The sequence below is a fragment of the Maylandia zebra genome, linkage group LG22 (genome assembly GCF_041146795.1).
Source record: "Maylandia zebra isolate NMK-2024a linkage group LG22, Mzebra_GT3a, whole genome shotgun sequence".
Classification (NCBI taxonomy): domain Eukaryota; kingdom Metazoa; phylum Chordata; class Actinopteri; order Cichliformes; family Cichlidae; genus Maylandia; species Maylandia zebra.
The window spans coordinates 21,560,865-21,575,517 of NC_135187.1; the positions used below are offsets into that span (position 1 = coordinate 21,560,865).

A 14,653-nucleotide genomic window follows, 5' to 3' on the forward strand; every position below is an offset into this window, starting at 1 on the left:
CCCCCCCCCCCCCCGGCTTCCCTTGATGTCAGCTCCCACTGAGAGGGCACTTTGATATTGCAGAATAGCCTCCTAATTCTGGCTAACATACTAGCAGTGGTCACTGGGATGCTTCTTGATTGATAAATTCGTATTTGTGACTGGATTCTTGGCTTTCTCAGTGGCGATAGACATGATGCCATCCATCCTCTGTGTTCTGCAGTTCCTGGCTGTTTTCTTCTTCCACCCTCCCCTTTTATCCCCTTAAGATTATTTTTAGGTTGCTTAGCAACATCTTCTCATAGCCAGTGTTTGGACTGGGTATGAATGTATCACAACAACCACTATAGGTCTGTGGATGTACGATGATGCTTAGAAATGGAGGAAAGCGCAGAATTTGTGACTTGGAGAGAAGCTAAGGCCCCAGTGTGTCTAATTTGATACGGACTTAGACTGATTTCTGTCCAATCCGGTTCTTTTTGGTAGCAGTGAACATCAGTTTAAATTGTAATTGTCCTCAATTGGCTTGTTTTGAACAGTGGGGTGGGGGGGGGGGGGGGGGGGGGGGGGGGGATGCAAAATCCTCTCGTCAGCAGTGGTGGGTGTTTAGTAAATGTATGCACTGCATAGACTGTGTTTCTTGCAGTAATGCCAAAGCATAAGACTTGTTTTTAATGCACTTTCTAAATTCAAAACTGATGTAGGCCTATTGAAAATTCATCTGAAGTGTGAAGTGTCCCAAATCAACTTATAACAGTTCATGTTCTAATCTGCGACTCACATTTGTATTAACCGAGTATGGTTTGGTTAAATGTTGACTGAACAAGCAAATGTTTTTCCTCAGAAGGCCTCATCCAAATTCGCACACAGCTTGTGCTTTCATAAAGTTAGAAGAAACAATGCCGTCTATTATAACATAACAACAGCAATTATGTAACTTGGTGCTGTTTGTAAAAATAATCACACATTTGGATGTTTACAAAGCTTCCTTTTCTCTAGCGCTTCATCACATGAATTAAGTCCTGTGCTTTTGGTGGGGTCTGTTGACTGAATGCAACCCAGGCAGATAGTTTTTCTTTTTTTTTTTACTCTGATCTTCTTTAATGGGGCTTAAAAAAATGAATGCTCAGGAATTAATTGAGGAGAGAGATGACTAACTAAAGAGATCATTGCAATTTTAATGTAGTTCCTCATGGTGGATGTGTGAGATGGCGCTCAGAGCTGTTTGATTAAACTGCCCCCTTATACATTTCTCCAGTCAGACTTAAAAGCTGCATGTGTATTTATAGTAATACAAGCGATGGACAAAACAGTTTAAGGGTTTCTTCAAATTCTGCCATCAGACTGAACTTTGAGTGAAATCCAACTTTACTTGTTTTTGTTTGTTTGTTTGTTTCTCTAAACTTAAACCAGGTAAACTCCTCAAGGCCACTTTCTGGTCCTCGAACCACATTTTGGAAACCCTTATTTGAACGCGCATCACACAGTCAGAGTGGTCCTTGACCCTCTCTACCCCACCCAAATCCCACTGATGAACCAGCGAAGTTACAGTTGCTGTGTGTTGGTATTTATGCCAGACTGCAGCTCGCTGAAACCCCCTCCGCGCAGCAGATTATCGGACCAAACCATTGCTGGCTTCAGGTTTTAACACCTGTCACATGAGGCTTTACATTCGCAAATCGCCGGCTATCGCTGCAGCTAAGCGAGTTCAGTTTGCCACACTGCAGACGGACATCGGACTCTGCCGTCCTGCAAATGCTGCCACAGTGCAGCTCTCAGTGAGATGAGCTTCCCAAATTGCACCGACACCCCCATTGTGCGACTGGCAGCATCACCCACTGCCTGCAATGCAATGGCGTTATAGCGGCTCTAGTTATGTCCAAACGTTTCTAGTGGCGATTCCGCTCCGGGCTGGCTTTTTACGGGCTCGGAATAGAAATGTTATTTTCGATAGCTTTTGCAAGCAGACCATCCGCATTTCTCGCAAGTTTCCCCTCTGGATTACAGTTTATGTGTGCGGCGCGTCCAGCGAAGCCGGAGCCATGAATGTAAGTCTGACTCTTTTGTTTTTGTAACAGTGAAGCAACCTCGATGTTATCTGAGGTTAACTTGTGTTTATTTTGCAATTATTGAGAAAGGTTAGAGGTTGATGTCGCGGAAATTTGCAGTTGGAAGAATGTAAATAAATACGCGTGAAACGGTGTCAGAAGGGGGGGAACCTGAGCTGTCATGTACTGTGCGGTGTGGCTGATGTGCGCCTGTTTGTCTGATCCCACTGACACCGATCCCAATGTTCACAAGCCTCAATTTATATTTCACCTCTCACGTTATCGTCCTCATTATCTTCCTGCGTAAAATCCTCAGAGGGTGCAAAGCACAAGATGATCCCCAAGTTCAGATTAATTATTGTTGTTGTTAATATTTTTAACGCAAGCATTTCACATAGGTGTTAACACTGAGCTGCAAGAGTCCAGCATAGTGAATATTAAATACTGAGCCAGGACGTTTAGTTTTCAGGCACCGCTGCTGTTGCTGATGCATCTATAGCATCCAGGCTGCGGGTTACAGCACAACTTAGGTTAATGGATTCTGTGTCCCAGATGGACCTTATTTTTTTATTTAATAATGTATTTTTATCCCAGCTTTACTGTGTCATGTTTCATTTCACTCTCTGTGGCGTGCATTTCCAAAAAGGATTAAACATTAACGGATGTAGGTGTATATTTAACTCCTACCAGCCGACTACCCTGCTCTAACCCTGTATTATTGCAAATGTGGGCCTTTCATTAAATGTTTCTTTTTTTTTCTATTGGATGGTATCAACACACATGGTTGAGTGCATCCAGCAACATTTTTTTTCAGCTTGGGAGCTGACATTTAGAAGCCACAACCATAATGTCAGTTATGGTTTAGAGAGTTGAAGGATGTCTTAGTGTACAAGGGTCACAGCTTCATATGGAAAACAGAGGGTGGGGGAGATAACGGAAAGAGAGCAAGAAAAGAAGAAGGAAACAACCATGTTTCCTAGAGCATAGCACCATTTTAAACAAAAAGAAGCACAAATCAAAGGATTTATTATCTAAGAGGGTTAGCAGCGCAGCTCTTCCGTGATGCTAAACACAGCATCTTTGGAGGCCCTTTAGAGTCCGATTGGCTTTTATCACTGCAGTAGTTCTCTTGTACTGAGAGCTTTTACTGCACGCATAAGTATCTGTAATTCGTTTTGCCCTCATGTGTCTGAAGAGTGGTGCTGATGGTAAAAATGACTTTTTTCATGCTTTTTAACCATCATTCTGATCATGAAGCTCCACTGACAAAAGGAGGCACTTTGACTCCATATGGTATTGTGAGCCTGTTTAAACAGTTATCTGTCTTCACTCGACAAAACCATTTTTCTATCTTTATAACATCTCCTTTCATCTTTACAGGTATGAATGGGCCTAACGGAACTATAACAACAGCTGGATCAGACCGAGTGGCACTACTAGTAGAACAAGATACCTCACTTCGGTGCTCTAATGCGGCCAAGGCAATGCTGACATCTCCTCTGAATCCAAAGGCATCATCATGCTGAAAACGGAGGCCTCGGGGGAGAGGACCAGCCTCCGGAGTGCCTCCCCCCACCGTAACGCCTACCGGGCTGAGTTTCAGGCACTCAAGAAGGCCTTTGACCAGCCTCGGCTCGATGGAGACTCAAAGCCCAAAGACCTCGAGCGGGTGAAACAACCGAGGGGACGCCAGTATGGCACACACGTCAGTCGCATTAAGGACATGTTCATGCAAATGGGGTCAGAGAATGCAGCTGCTAAGACTAGGGGTCGTGATGAATCCTCACCACAAAAGCTGGTGAAGCCCACAAACTTCGTCAATAAGGCTGATGGATCAGTGATAAAACTTCAGCATTCCTCATCAGCAGAAAGGATTGGAGGTGCCGGGGCAAAGTTTTCCGAAACCAGAAAGCTATTTGAACAACAGTCACGCGACCAGTCCCAATCACCAGTCTTTCCCTACGGCCGTGATAAAAGGGGTTCCCATGAGCACCTCGATGACTGGCGAGGGGCGAGGTCCAACCGAGGCAGTACAGACTCCTTGGATTCTCTGTGCTCCAGGACAGAGGCATCCTCCCCAACTGTCAGCCAACTCAGTGCTGTTTTTGAAAACGCTGACCACCACAACCAGGGGGTTTCATATAGAGGAGTCAGCAGACGAGCCCTCTACTCACCTGACGGATTCCAGCGCCATGGTGGAGACGTCAGTGAGGATGATTCTCTTCGACAATCTCCAGTTCGTGGAACCTACCGGAACAGGATAGGGGGCAAGTTACCCACATCCTCGTCTTCGGAGGACCTCCTGAGCCCGAGTCCTGGAGTAGAGATTTCAGAGCGCAAACAAGATGCTCCACAAAAGGAAGAAACCCAAGACAAAGCTGGAGAGGCTACAGTGGGAGAAGGACAGCGTTTTTCTGGTGCTTCCACCAATGGAAACCAGATTAATGGTTCTTGTGAAGAAGAGGAGAAACCGCAGGACACAACAAAACAAACTGAGGATCTAGGAACCTCCAAATCCTCGAAACCTACACATGGTGCTGTAATTACAAACAAAGCTTTAGAGGATACCACTCACGAGTTGCTGCCGACCACCAGGGAAAGCCAAGAGGACAGAGATGCTTCAAAGGAAGAAAAATCTTCCAAGGACCAGCTGGACGAGCCTGATGAGGAATACACTGGGAATGAGCGGGTGATTTTTAACGCAGATGGGGACGCCTGTTACCAGGGTTGGGGGGAAAGTTGCACGGATCCCGAGGATGACCTCTACGGTGACGATGACGAGGACATTGTCTACGACCCGGGGTCCGATCTGACAGAGATTCCTGGTCTGGCGGAAGAAAACAAAGAGGACATCCCTCCGAAGAGGAAGATTCGCTTCAGCAGTGCTCCTATTACAGTAAGCCAAATGCTGCACAAAAGTGTTGTGAAAGCCGAAATTGTGTAAACACATTTGAACGCAATCCGGCATAAAAGCATTTGTGCAGTGCTTATCAAAAGTAGGTTAAAACAACAGAGAGCTAATAGTTTAGAGTATTCAGAGCTTTCTTTTTATGGCCTTGTATTTATAGTTACCACTGAACTACTCTTTGTGGTTAGCTTTGTTGTTTGAACACATGAGGTTCATGAGGTTATGCAAACATGACAAATGACATGACCCTAGTTGACTTTTTTCATTTGGCATTTTCTTCCTTTAGTGTATACTGAGTTAGGTAAAATATCACATTATTGGATGCTATAGGTGTTGAAGGTTGTGGCCATTTTGTGATGCTAGGGTCAAAGCATTTGATGTTCATGAGCACAACATCTATGCATGTGTTAGTCATGCTGGTTCTGCACCCACACAATTTTCACACAAGATACTGTGTTTGTTTTTTGTTTTTTTATCTTTCGGAGCCTCTTTGCTCGGGGAGTTGTTTGTGAAACTATGGAGTCTTCACATATCTGTGAAATGCTCTGTATATTCAGCACACAGTGGACCCGTAGTGTCTGTATTTGTGTATGTGTGGTTTTGGTTAACCTTGATGTGTTATGCAAGGTTACAGTAGACATAGCTAAAGATTACATGCATTTTTACCATTGATCCCACTCTGCTTTCACAGTGGATAGAATTATAGAAAATCTCGTTTTTGCTAATGGAAAATGGTTATTGTTTCTGTAGACAGTGACTTCTTCTCCAGTAAATACAATTATCTGTACTATGGTATTTGTTTCATCTGCAGTGGAGAATTTTGCTGTTTTCAGTATTGAGTTGGGCACAATGCAGCCAGTGTTGCTTGTGGATTGGGGAGCTGGATTTGGGAGATTATGGAAAATATTTTTCCTTCTTTATCCTCAAGTATTTAGAATCAATTAGCAATGTGGCTTTTGTTACCAGTTTGATCTTCTTAATTCAATTTGTCATACAAATATATATATATTCATATTTTAAGCTTTCTTAAAAACTCACAGTCATGATTGAGAGATTTAAGTTCTTGTATGTAAATCTAACTCAAGCTAATGCAAACAATCCACAGGTTTATAACCACGTTATAATGAACCAGAACAATTAGTCCAGTTATTCTGTGGAGAAAAACGTGATGTTAGCTCACTAATTACCGTGTGCTGTCTCTGAAAAGTTGGTCCTTTTGCTCTTTTCTCTTCTTTCCTCTCAGGTTTCATCACACATGCAAGCATTTCCATGATGGAAATTAATTTAAATTAAAATAATATGATAATAGGTTTATATTTAATTATTATGTGTGTGTGTGTGTGTGTGTGTGTGTGTGTGTGTGTGTGTGTGTGTGTGTGTGTGTGTGTGTGTGTGTGTGTGTGAGAAGAAAAAAATGGCATTGCTTTTTTCAACTTGCACTTTCACTAACCAGTAAGTAACGAGTAAATAGAGTAAATACATTAAAAAGCTTGTTCTCGTATTCAGGTTGAAGAGGCGTAGATTATGCACTGTTGTTGGCTTTAACTTCAAGGCTTCTGTTTCCCGTGAAAAGGACTGACGCTCATTCATCATATGGAATATTCAAGAGAGAAGCTGCCCCCTACCCCACAAAGACGCACACACACAATTAAACATGCGCCCCTCCCACTTTTCCATCGTACGCCCCACCTCCTCTCAGTACACGAGAAACAAACAGCGTTCTGTCTTTTGTTCATCTCTCTGTAAACTGAAAGAGACAAAGCTGTTTTCTCAGCCCCCAGCCCCACACGAGTCCAGCTTGACCCCTGTGGGAGAAGAGGGTCTTAAAGCCGTCTAATAATCTAATACATAATGTTCCCTCTATTTGTGTAATACTGCTTAGACATGCCCATCAAGTCATTTCAATGGACCTGCTTATAAAATCTTTAATTTTTTAAAAAAAAAATCTTCGTAGTAGCTACAGAGAATAGATGACACGCAATCAATTTTCAGTCTTTGTGAATATGCAGAGTGAGTTAAGAGCAGCTGCAAAAAAGTATATTGTATCAATCTCTGTGAAGCCGGGAAAGCAGGGTCTGTTTTCCAGTTCCGCTTAAGTCCGGAAAAAGGATTTGTGAATTGCCATGAAATTTACACCAGATATTCATGTCTGGCTTCGGATAATGACTTTAGTGATATCCCCGAAAAAGTCTAAGTGTGTTCAGTTGGTGTATTAACAAGTATTCTCAGACGAGTGGTATTCATCCTCAGATTTCTTTTGTATTTTTCATAATGAATAACTTATCATGCTACAATTTTGAGTGCTACAACAGAAAACAAGGCAAACATCATGCCGTTAGCATGAAGTTTGCTGTGTCTACAGTAAGTACCGCCTCACGGAGTTGCCTCCATGGCTGCAAAGTCTAGCTGTTACATCCTCACTGCCCCAGTGAGAAATGGCTGCTTTGAGCTATCCAAGGCGAACACAGAAGAAAATCAGGTCTTATGTTCATTGAAGTGTAGGTGGTTTTATCCTTGACGTTCGAACCTGTGGTTGGGTTGTCCAGTCTGCAGACAGACTTCTGTATTAAAGTAGATCCAGTTTTCTAATGCACTAATCCACTGCTGTGTGTTCTTTGCAGCTGGTGTCATGTTGAGGATATAATGGAGACATAGGAATGTAACTAAGGTTCTTTTAATTTTTGATGACTGCCTGGGGGTGACTGATCTCAACCAGTGTTCACTTCACCTTCTTAGTCCTCTCAGGCTTGAAATGTTCAAGCCTTGACTACATGTAGACCCTAAAAGCTCAAACATCTGTTACATGTTGATTTTTCCTTTTCATGAGTGCATTTTCTTTCCCTGTTTTGTTGAACTGCACCCCAGGAGTTTAACAGAAGTCTTCGACCTCTGTGTGCTGTCTGCTTTGTCAGTTTCCTCTTGTTTACCACTCGTCTGAACGAAGGGCGTTTATATCACCTTTTGATGACTTTTTTCTGCCTTTAGAGGGATTGCATTTTCATTACTTGCAACACTGCAGTATCCTAATATAACTAAACAGATGTGGTGAGTAGAGCACTAGTTAAATGGCCACTGAAGCGTCTGTGTAATCACCCACTCCATTCTGCATGCTGTCTGTTACTGGATCTACATTTTGTCCATTGCTTCTGTACCTTGAGTGGAATGATAGCACAACTCTGACTCAGAGCTTTAATCTTTACGATGGATGTGTGTCACTCCTTTTATGTGTTGCAAAAGTGTTTGTAGATGCATTTTTCTGCCTTTTACCCTAGTTTGAAAGATGTATAGTCTACAGCATAAAAAGGATGGTTATGTTCAGTATAAACATCTGTGTGTTTCTTGATGAGCACTATAAATATGGAGCTTTTATTTTATGTTTTCAAAAGGATAAGGTATATACATGAAATAATTGGCGTTCTTTGGCTCATTTGCCTCCAACTGATATGTTCGTACTTGCAGATTAGATCCTTCTGCAAACATTTGGTTGCAAAAACCACCTACACACGTTTTCTCTGCGTACTATTGCCGTGTGCGTTTTGCAGGCAAAACCAATTCACACACTCATCTTGTACTTTACTGAAGCATGAAAGAACATAAAGACAAAGTTGCTGATGCTGAAAAACTGAGAAAATACACAACTTACGCTGTCTTGGTGCCATTCGTCAGGCATGCAAGGAATTAAGAGAGGGTTATTTCTCCTGAGAATTTTGGAGCTCATTTATCTGCCCTTAATACAGTACATGACAGTGGAGGCTCCAGACTTTTTGTCACGATGTAATTTCTGCCCTAGTCCTCCCTCGTGTATTTGACAGTTTGTCCAACAATGTTGTTATTCAGACAGATCAACAGAAAACATGCGTAACCCCAAAAACATCCTTATCTAGAGCATCAACTAATGCAGTCTTGTAAGACCATTTCAAATTAGATGGCCTGTTGCCAGGAGCTTTGCTTTCTGACCATGTTTTCTGATAGAAAGGATTACTCTACTTTAGTGCAATCTGTCTTTCTGAGTGATGATATACTGTATGTGTAACAGCATTGCTTGAATTTTGGATCCAGCACTGACATGGATTTAGGAATTTGTAAATACAATTTAAGTCTGCAGCAGCACTGCTACAGCTTAATCTTCCTCAGTATAGTGTTGTGCTTTAGTGGATGTCTTTTTAACCAAAATTCAATTTTTAGGATACTGTGGAATTTAGTGGTACCCCTCATTTCTTTATATTTTTCTAGGAAAATGGGAAATATGTGCAGCGACTTTGAAAGACATACATGGAAAGACAGTAGCTTGAACAAAGCTTGAAAGTCAGTATTTGGTCTGACTACTTTTATTCTTCACCATAGCCTGAACTCAGAAAGCTTCTTTCAGTAGTCTTCAAGAATTGACATTCAAAGCTCTTCTGTGGATGCTGGCTGATTTTCTTACATTCTCTGTCAAGATGATCCCACACTGCTGCAATAATGTTGCAGTCAGGGCTCCAGGGATGCTAATTTGTGACTGATAGTGTTCCACTGTGCAGGTATGCTTTTACTGCGCTGGCAGTGTGTTTCAGTGAAGCTTCAGTGAACAGTAGATGGATCAGCTGAAGAGCCAGAAGCTTCTCTCGGGTCCAGCGTCAGGTCTTTACTGGATTTTTCCCTCGTTCTTAAGGACCTGACTTTCAGAAACCGTCATCTGCTTTTTTAGGCCTGACACTTCTTCTTCTGCGTGCCACATCTCCAGTTTCCCCAGTTTTTTAAGGATACGTTGCACATCACGCTGAGATATACAAAGTTTACACCTAACAGCTCTTTGTAATCATTTTGCAAAAATACCATTTTGCACCTGTCAAACTGTTTTATCTTTGACATTTTTCATAGAATCAACTAAAGAAATTTGAACAAATTATTTTGTGACAGGATGCTAATAAAGTGCCCAAAGATACCAATTGAATTTGATTCTTTGCTAAGCTGTCTGTTATGTGTAGACACAGAACTGGTTCATCCTTTAGGTTGCAGACCTTTTTGAAAGCTTGAGTGATCCATAGATCCAAATTAAGTGATTTAACCCAGCGCTCCCCAACCGTTTTTGCGCCACGGACCGGTTTATGCCCGACAATATTTTCACGGACCGGCCTTTAAGGTGTCGCGGATAAATACAACAAAATAAAACTAGTACCGGTACCGAAAAAAAGAAGATTTATTCATAACACAAGTGAAAAGACCCAGGAAAACCGAGTTAACAATAAAAACGATAACAAAATAACGCTGAAAACCAATAAAAACCCTGAAAACCATACATTTCACACCTGAGCCTCAACTCTCGCGGCCCGGTACCAAACGACTCACAGACCGGTACCGGTCCGAGGCCCAGGGTTGGGGACCGCTGACTTAACCAACAAAAAACATGCTCAGGTACTAGGACTGAACAGAAAATGAGTTAAAAAGCAGCCAATGTCTAAAAACAAAGTTTGAAAGACCTTCAAAAAAGCCTGGAAAATAATTGCTCAACCTCACTTAATACATGAAGAAAATAAAATAAAATTCTGGCTCCTTGGAAGCAAAATATAAAAAATGGAGGGTGTCTCAAGTGTTTTGCGCAGTACTTTAAGTTCATTTATTTCCAAAACAGGAATGAGTCAAAGTACAAAAATATAACTGATAATCCAGCTGATGACTGGTACTAAAAGGTTTTCTGGTAGGTCTCTTGTTTCTGTGCACATCTCAGCTGTAGCATGCCTCAGATTTCTTCTTATGCCCTAAACTCTGTTGCATTTCTACATAGCTGGGTAAAGCTGTAACTAAACCAGAGTTACAAAAATGTTACATGTTACAAAGTATCAAAACCTATATGAAAGTATGTATCAAGCAGTGTTTTATTCAAACCAAGCTGTCCAGTGAAGTACTGTTTTTCTTTAGCAGTTATGCTGTCCATAGAAAAACAATCATGACTCCCTTCCTCTCTTACCTCTGACAGGAACAACTACTCTTGACTCGGATGTTGGGCATGCGTGTATTTTGTGCGTGCCTGTAGCTTAGTCACTCCATTATTAATGCAGTTGTGTTTTTGTTTGCTTGTTTCGGTGCCACCCGATCCTCCCTGGGGGATGCATTTTTAATGATCCGGGAAAGGCGAGACGTGCCTTGCGGTTTTTGAGGCTGGTCATTTGCCACACGGCAGACTGTGTCATGAACTATCAACCAACCCCCCACCTACCCAATCTGGCCACGTGCTAATGATATTACCAGTGCACTGTCAGTTTTTATTGCTGAAAAAAAAAAAGCTGCAGAGAACACAGCATCTCAGTGACACAATGTTCTCAGCGTTTGCTAAGCTCGTGTTTAGGAAGGTTCTGACTGCCGCACCATCACCATGTGCTTGTTTATGAGTCAGAAACAAGATTGAGATCTGCTGATACAAACAAAATCAACCCTATAAACCATTTTTGTCCCTTTCTAAGATAATTTTAGGGTTCTGTGCTTCATTCACAGCAGTCCAGATCACACAGACTAGTTATTATGATTCGTAGAAATGCAGTCCCACTCTCTGCACAGCCATTATCGCAGCCTAATGAATTACATAGCATAGCAAGTGGGCATGTGCTTTAACAAGCAACATGTTGTGTTACTTCTAATCTCTTCCTCCCTCTCGTTGTATATGATAATATGCACTTGTTTTAAGCTAGTTCTTCTGTCTAGTTTCCCTTTAGGTTTGTCTCCTGTCCTGTATTTGGCCCTTGACTCAGGTGTTGGTGGGAGTAGCGGCCCCCTGTAGTATTGTGCAGTAGCCGATAGAAAGGAAAAGCAAGCCCGCTGTAGATACAGCAGATGAAAAATCAGCTTTTTAAAACGACAACACAAATCAAAAGTTTTGCCCTCCTGTATGAACAGTGTGTGTGTGTCTGTTTTGTATGCAGAAGCGGTGTCTAAAGTTAAAAAAAGAAACGCTGACTTATGTGATTGTGGCATTCCCTGTCAGTGTCACTTCCCCAGATGAGGGAGGATATATGTCAAGAAGATAGAGAGGCTGGCCTTGAATTGACTGTAAATCCCTGTATGTTCTCACCTCTCTTTATATAGAGTTGTATACTGAATGTTTATGTTTCCTCCTCTCTTTTCTCGCTCCCTGTTCTTCCCATCCCCACCTCTTTATTGCTGTCAGTCTGAGTCTGACATTCATTTATTTCCACCATCAGCGACTGTCTTGTCCCCTCAGTATCCAGACACTTTCTTCAGCACCTGTCAGTTCTCCAGCCTGGCGTCGTGCGAATGTGTCTGTGTGGGTGGCCACAGGTAGAAGTAATGGAATGCAAATACGCTGAGGTGTCGCAGCAGAGAAGACTATGAGTTTTTGTGTGTGTGTGTGTGTGTGTGAGAAAGAGAGAAAGAAAGAGAGAGAGAGCCAGGCTGTAGTTTATCCACTGCAGAGTTTGTTGGGTTCATGCCACACCAGTTGGAACATTTCTCCTGGGTTTTCCAGCCTCGTCTTGCCCTGGACAACATCCACTGTCTGGAAGACGCAGGGTGGGTGGCAGCATTGGCACCAATTCACCAAAGGCCCAGTTTAATACCATCAGAGGCTTTTCGCCGTGACTGGACGCCATGCCGTGCCATCTTGGGCAAGGACTCAAACAGCCTGCAGCAGCATCCACAGATGACTGTAAAACCGTATTTCAGAGTCAAAGTATACTCCCTTATCCTGATGCGAGGACAGGAGAAAAGATAACAAGAGTGCCTGCCCAAGCAGAACCGCTGCAGAGTCTGCACATAACCGCCAGTTGTTCTGTTGCTGGAGGTTTGTTAACCGGCAAAATACAGAAACGCGCGTGTGTTTGATTTCACAGGGCGTTGATCAGTGCGTTGTGCAGATGAAGGTTAAGTCTAAGAAAAGAGGGGATAAGAGACGCCATTTGATACAGTTAAGAATGATAGATTGTACTTTGCGGTTTGTAGTCCAGATCTTAGAGAAGGGATTATATCTGCCTGTATTTTATGTTGATGAATGAGTTTGTGGGAGGATAAGCACTGACACTGGGAGAATTGTGAAAGGTGATATGTTTTCTGGCTCTGTGGACTATCTTCATACAGACTATTCGCATCACCATCAGCAAGCAGCATGACACAGAGTCAAGGAGATTTATAGCTGTTCCAGAATGTAAACTTCTGTCGTGGTTTTTTTGTTTTTGACCCGAGCACGGTGTTAAGCTTGACAGAAACTGCAGGCAGCATAGATGAATATATTTACATGAAAATGGCCGTGTTGTGTTAAAACCTTCAAAAGCTGGCTCCATTTCCAAGGGAGAACCACATGGGGAAACGGTCCCTTATGCTTCAGTCTCCCTTTTTTAGTGACTCTCCTTGTGTGAAGCTACTATAACTAAAGTAAAAATGTAGGGGTTTGTAATTACAGTATGATGAGGTCAAAGTCGCAGCCAGTTTGTTAGACTAATGGTAAATGGACTGCTTCTTACACAGCGCGTTCTGCTCAATGTCTCATACGCTCAGTCACACAGACTTTCATGCAATGCTTTTATCTATACCTAAGCACCTCTGCCTGACAACTGGGCAACCCAGGGTTCAGTATCTTACCCAAGGATCCTTGGACATATGGAGAGGAGGAGCTGAGATCGATTCAGCCACAGCAGTCCCGAACGACTAATATGGGTAAACATATTGATATCCGTCAAACTATGGTCCCAACAGTTTTTCCCACAGCTGTCAGGCTAGTAGTTGCCAGGTGCATGTCTGGTCTTACTCTCTTGCCACTTTACACCTCCCTAAAGTAATAAAAGCAGCAGGCAGCAGTTCTGCCACCCTGCCAAGGTTAAGCACACTCTCACACGACGGTGTACCAAATCATTCTTTGTGCGCCTTTGAGCCTCTTATCGCTCTACTGGTATTTCAGATCCAAAAGTATTTTTTCCCCAGAACAAAATCCAATTATTGTAGGAGAACAAGAAGATATTATACATCCTATCTGAGAAGAGAAGTAGCTGTGAGAGAGAATCTTGACCTTTATATTTCAGATAACCCTTCTACATATTTTATCTGTTCTTAAAGAATTTCTGAGCCTGGAAGCCAGGTGGTGTTTGGACAGGATGGAGATGCATACCGGGGTTTCTGTTTAGAGCCAGATAACCATCGGGTGTCTTTGTTTTGTAGGCAAATGCTTTCTGTTAAATGTTTCAGTCTGTTTCTGGTTCACTCTCTTCCTGCCTACCTATTCTTATTTCCCCTGTGCGTGCTGTTTCATTTATCTCATCACTCCTTCCCTCAGTCACCATTATTCTCTATTCCAGCCGCTTACTATTCAGTTCATCTGCCTCCCAGATGCGTAGAAGTCCCTCGCTTGCCCTTATCTTTCTCCATCACTGAGCCTCCGCCCACTCTTCTACGCTTACCTTCCCTCACAGATCCACCCTCATCAGTCCTCATCTTCCCTCATGACCTCATCTTTTCTCTTTCTCTCTGTCAAGTGACTGGCCACATGCTAATGTGTTTGTAGATAGCACACAGTGACTGAGAGAGGCCATTAGATAATGTACTGGCTGCCAATGGCGGCATCGCGTTCAGGACATCCTGGACAGAGCAAGTGCTGGTGTTAGCATTTGTCAGCAGTGTGCATACGTGGGTGTGTTTAACGGGCCTGTGAGTGTGATGGCGTCTGCTACTGATTGCTGAGTGTTTGCGTGTGTCTGATTTGATATGTTGTAATTCTCTGCACAGTCTATACAGTGCA

General features: G+C 42.7%; 1 protein-coding gene across 5 annotated transcripts in view; it reads left to right on the plus strand.

Annotated features, from left to right (window-relative positions):
• The window catches only part of ppp1r9a (protein phosphatase 1, regulatory subunit 9A), a 51,750-nt gene that overhangs the window by 3,377 nt on the left and 33,720 nt on the right, over positions 1 to 14,653 (plus strand). For 2 of the 5 annotated variants that reach the window (XM_004547917.5, XM_004547918.5), the window contains exons 1-2: positions 1,556 to 2,027; positions 3,408 to 4,923. In XM_004547917.5, the coding sequence (XP_004547974.2) occupies positions 3,547 to 4,923 (1,377 nt within the window). In that variant the 5' untranslated portion in view covers positions 1,556 to 2,027; positions 3,408 to 3,546. Of the gene's footprint in view, positions 1 to 1,555; positions 2,028 to 3,407; positions 4,924 to 14,653 lie in introns of those variants that run through there. The other 3 variants (XM_004547916.5, XM_012918283.4, XM_012918281.3) reach the window with 2 other exon arrangements.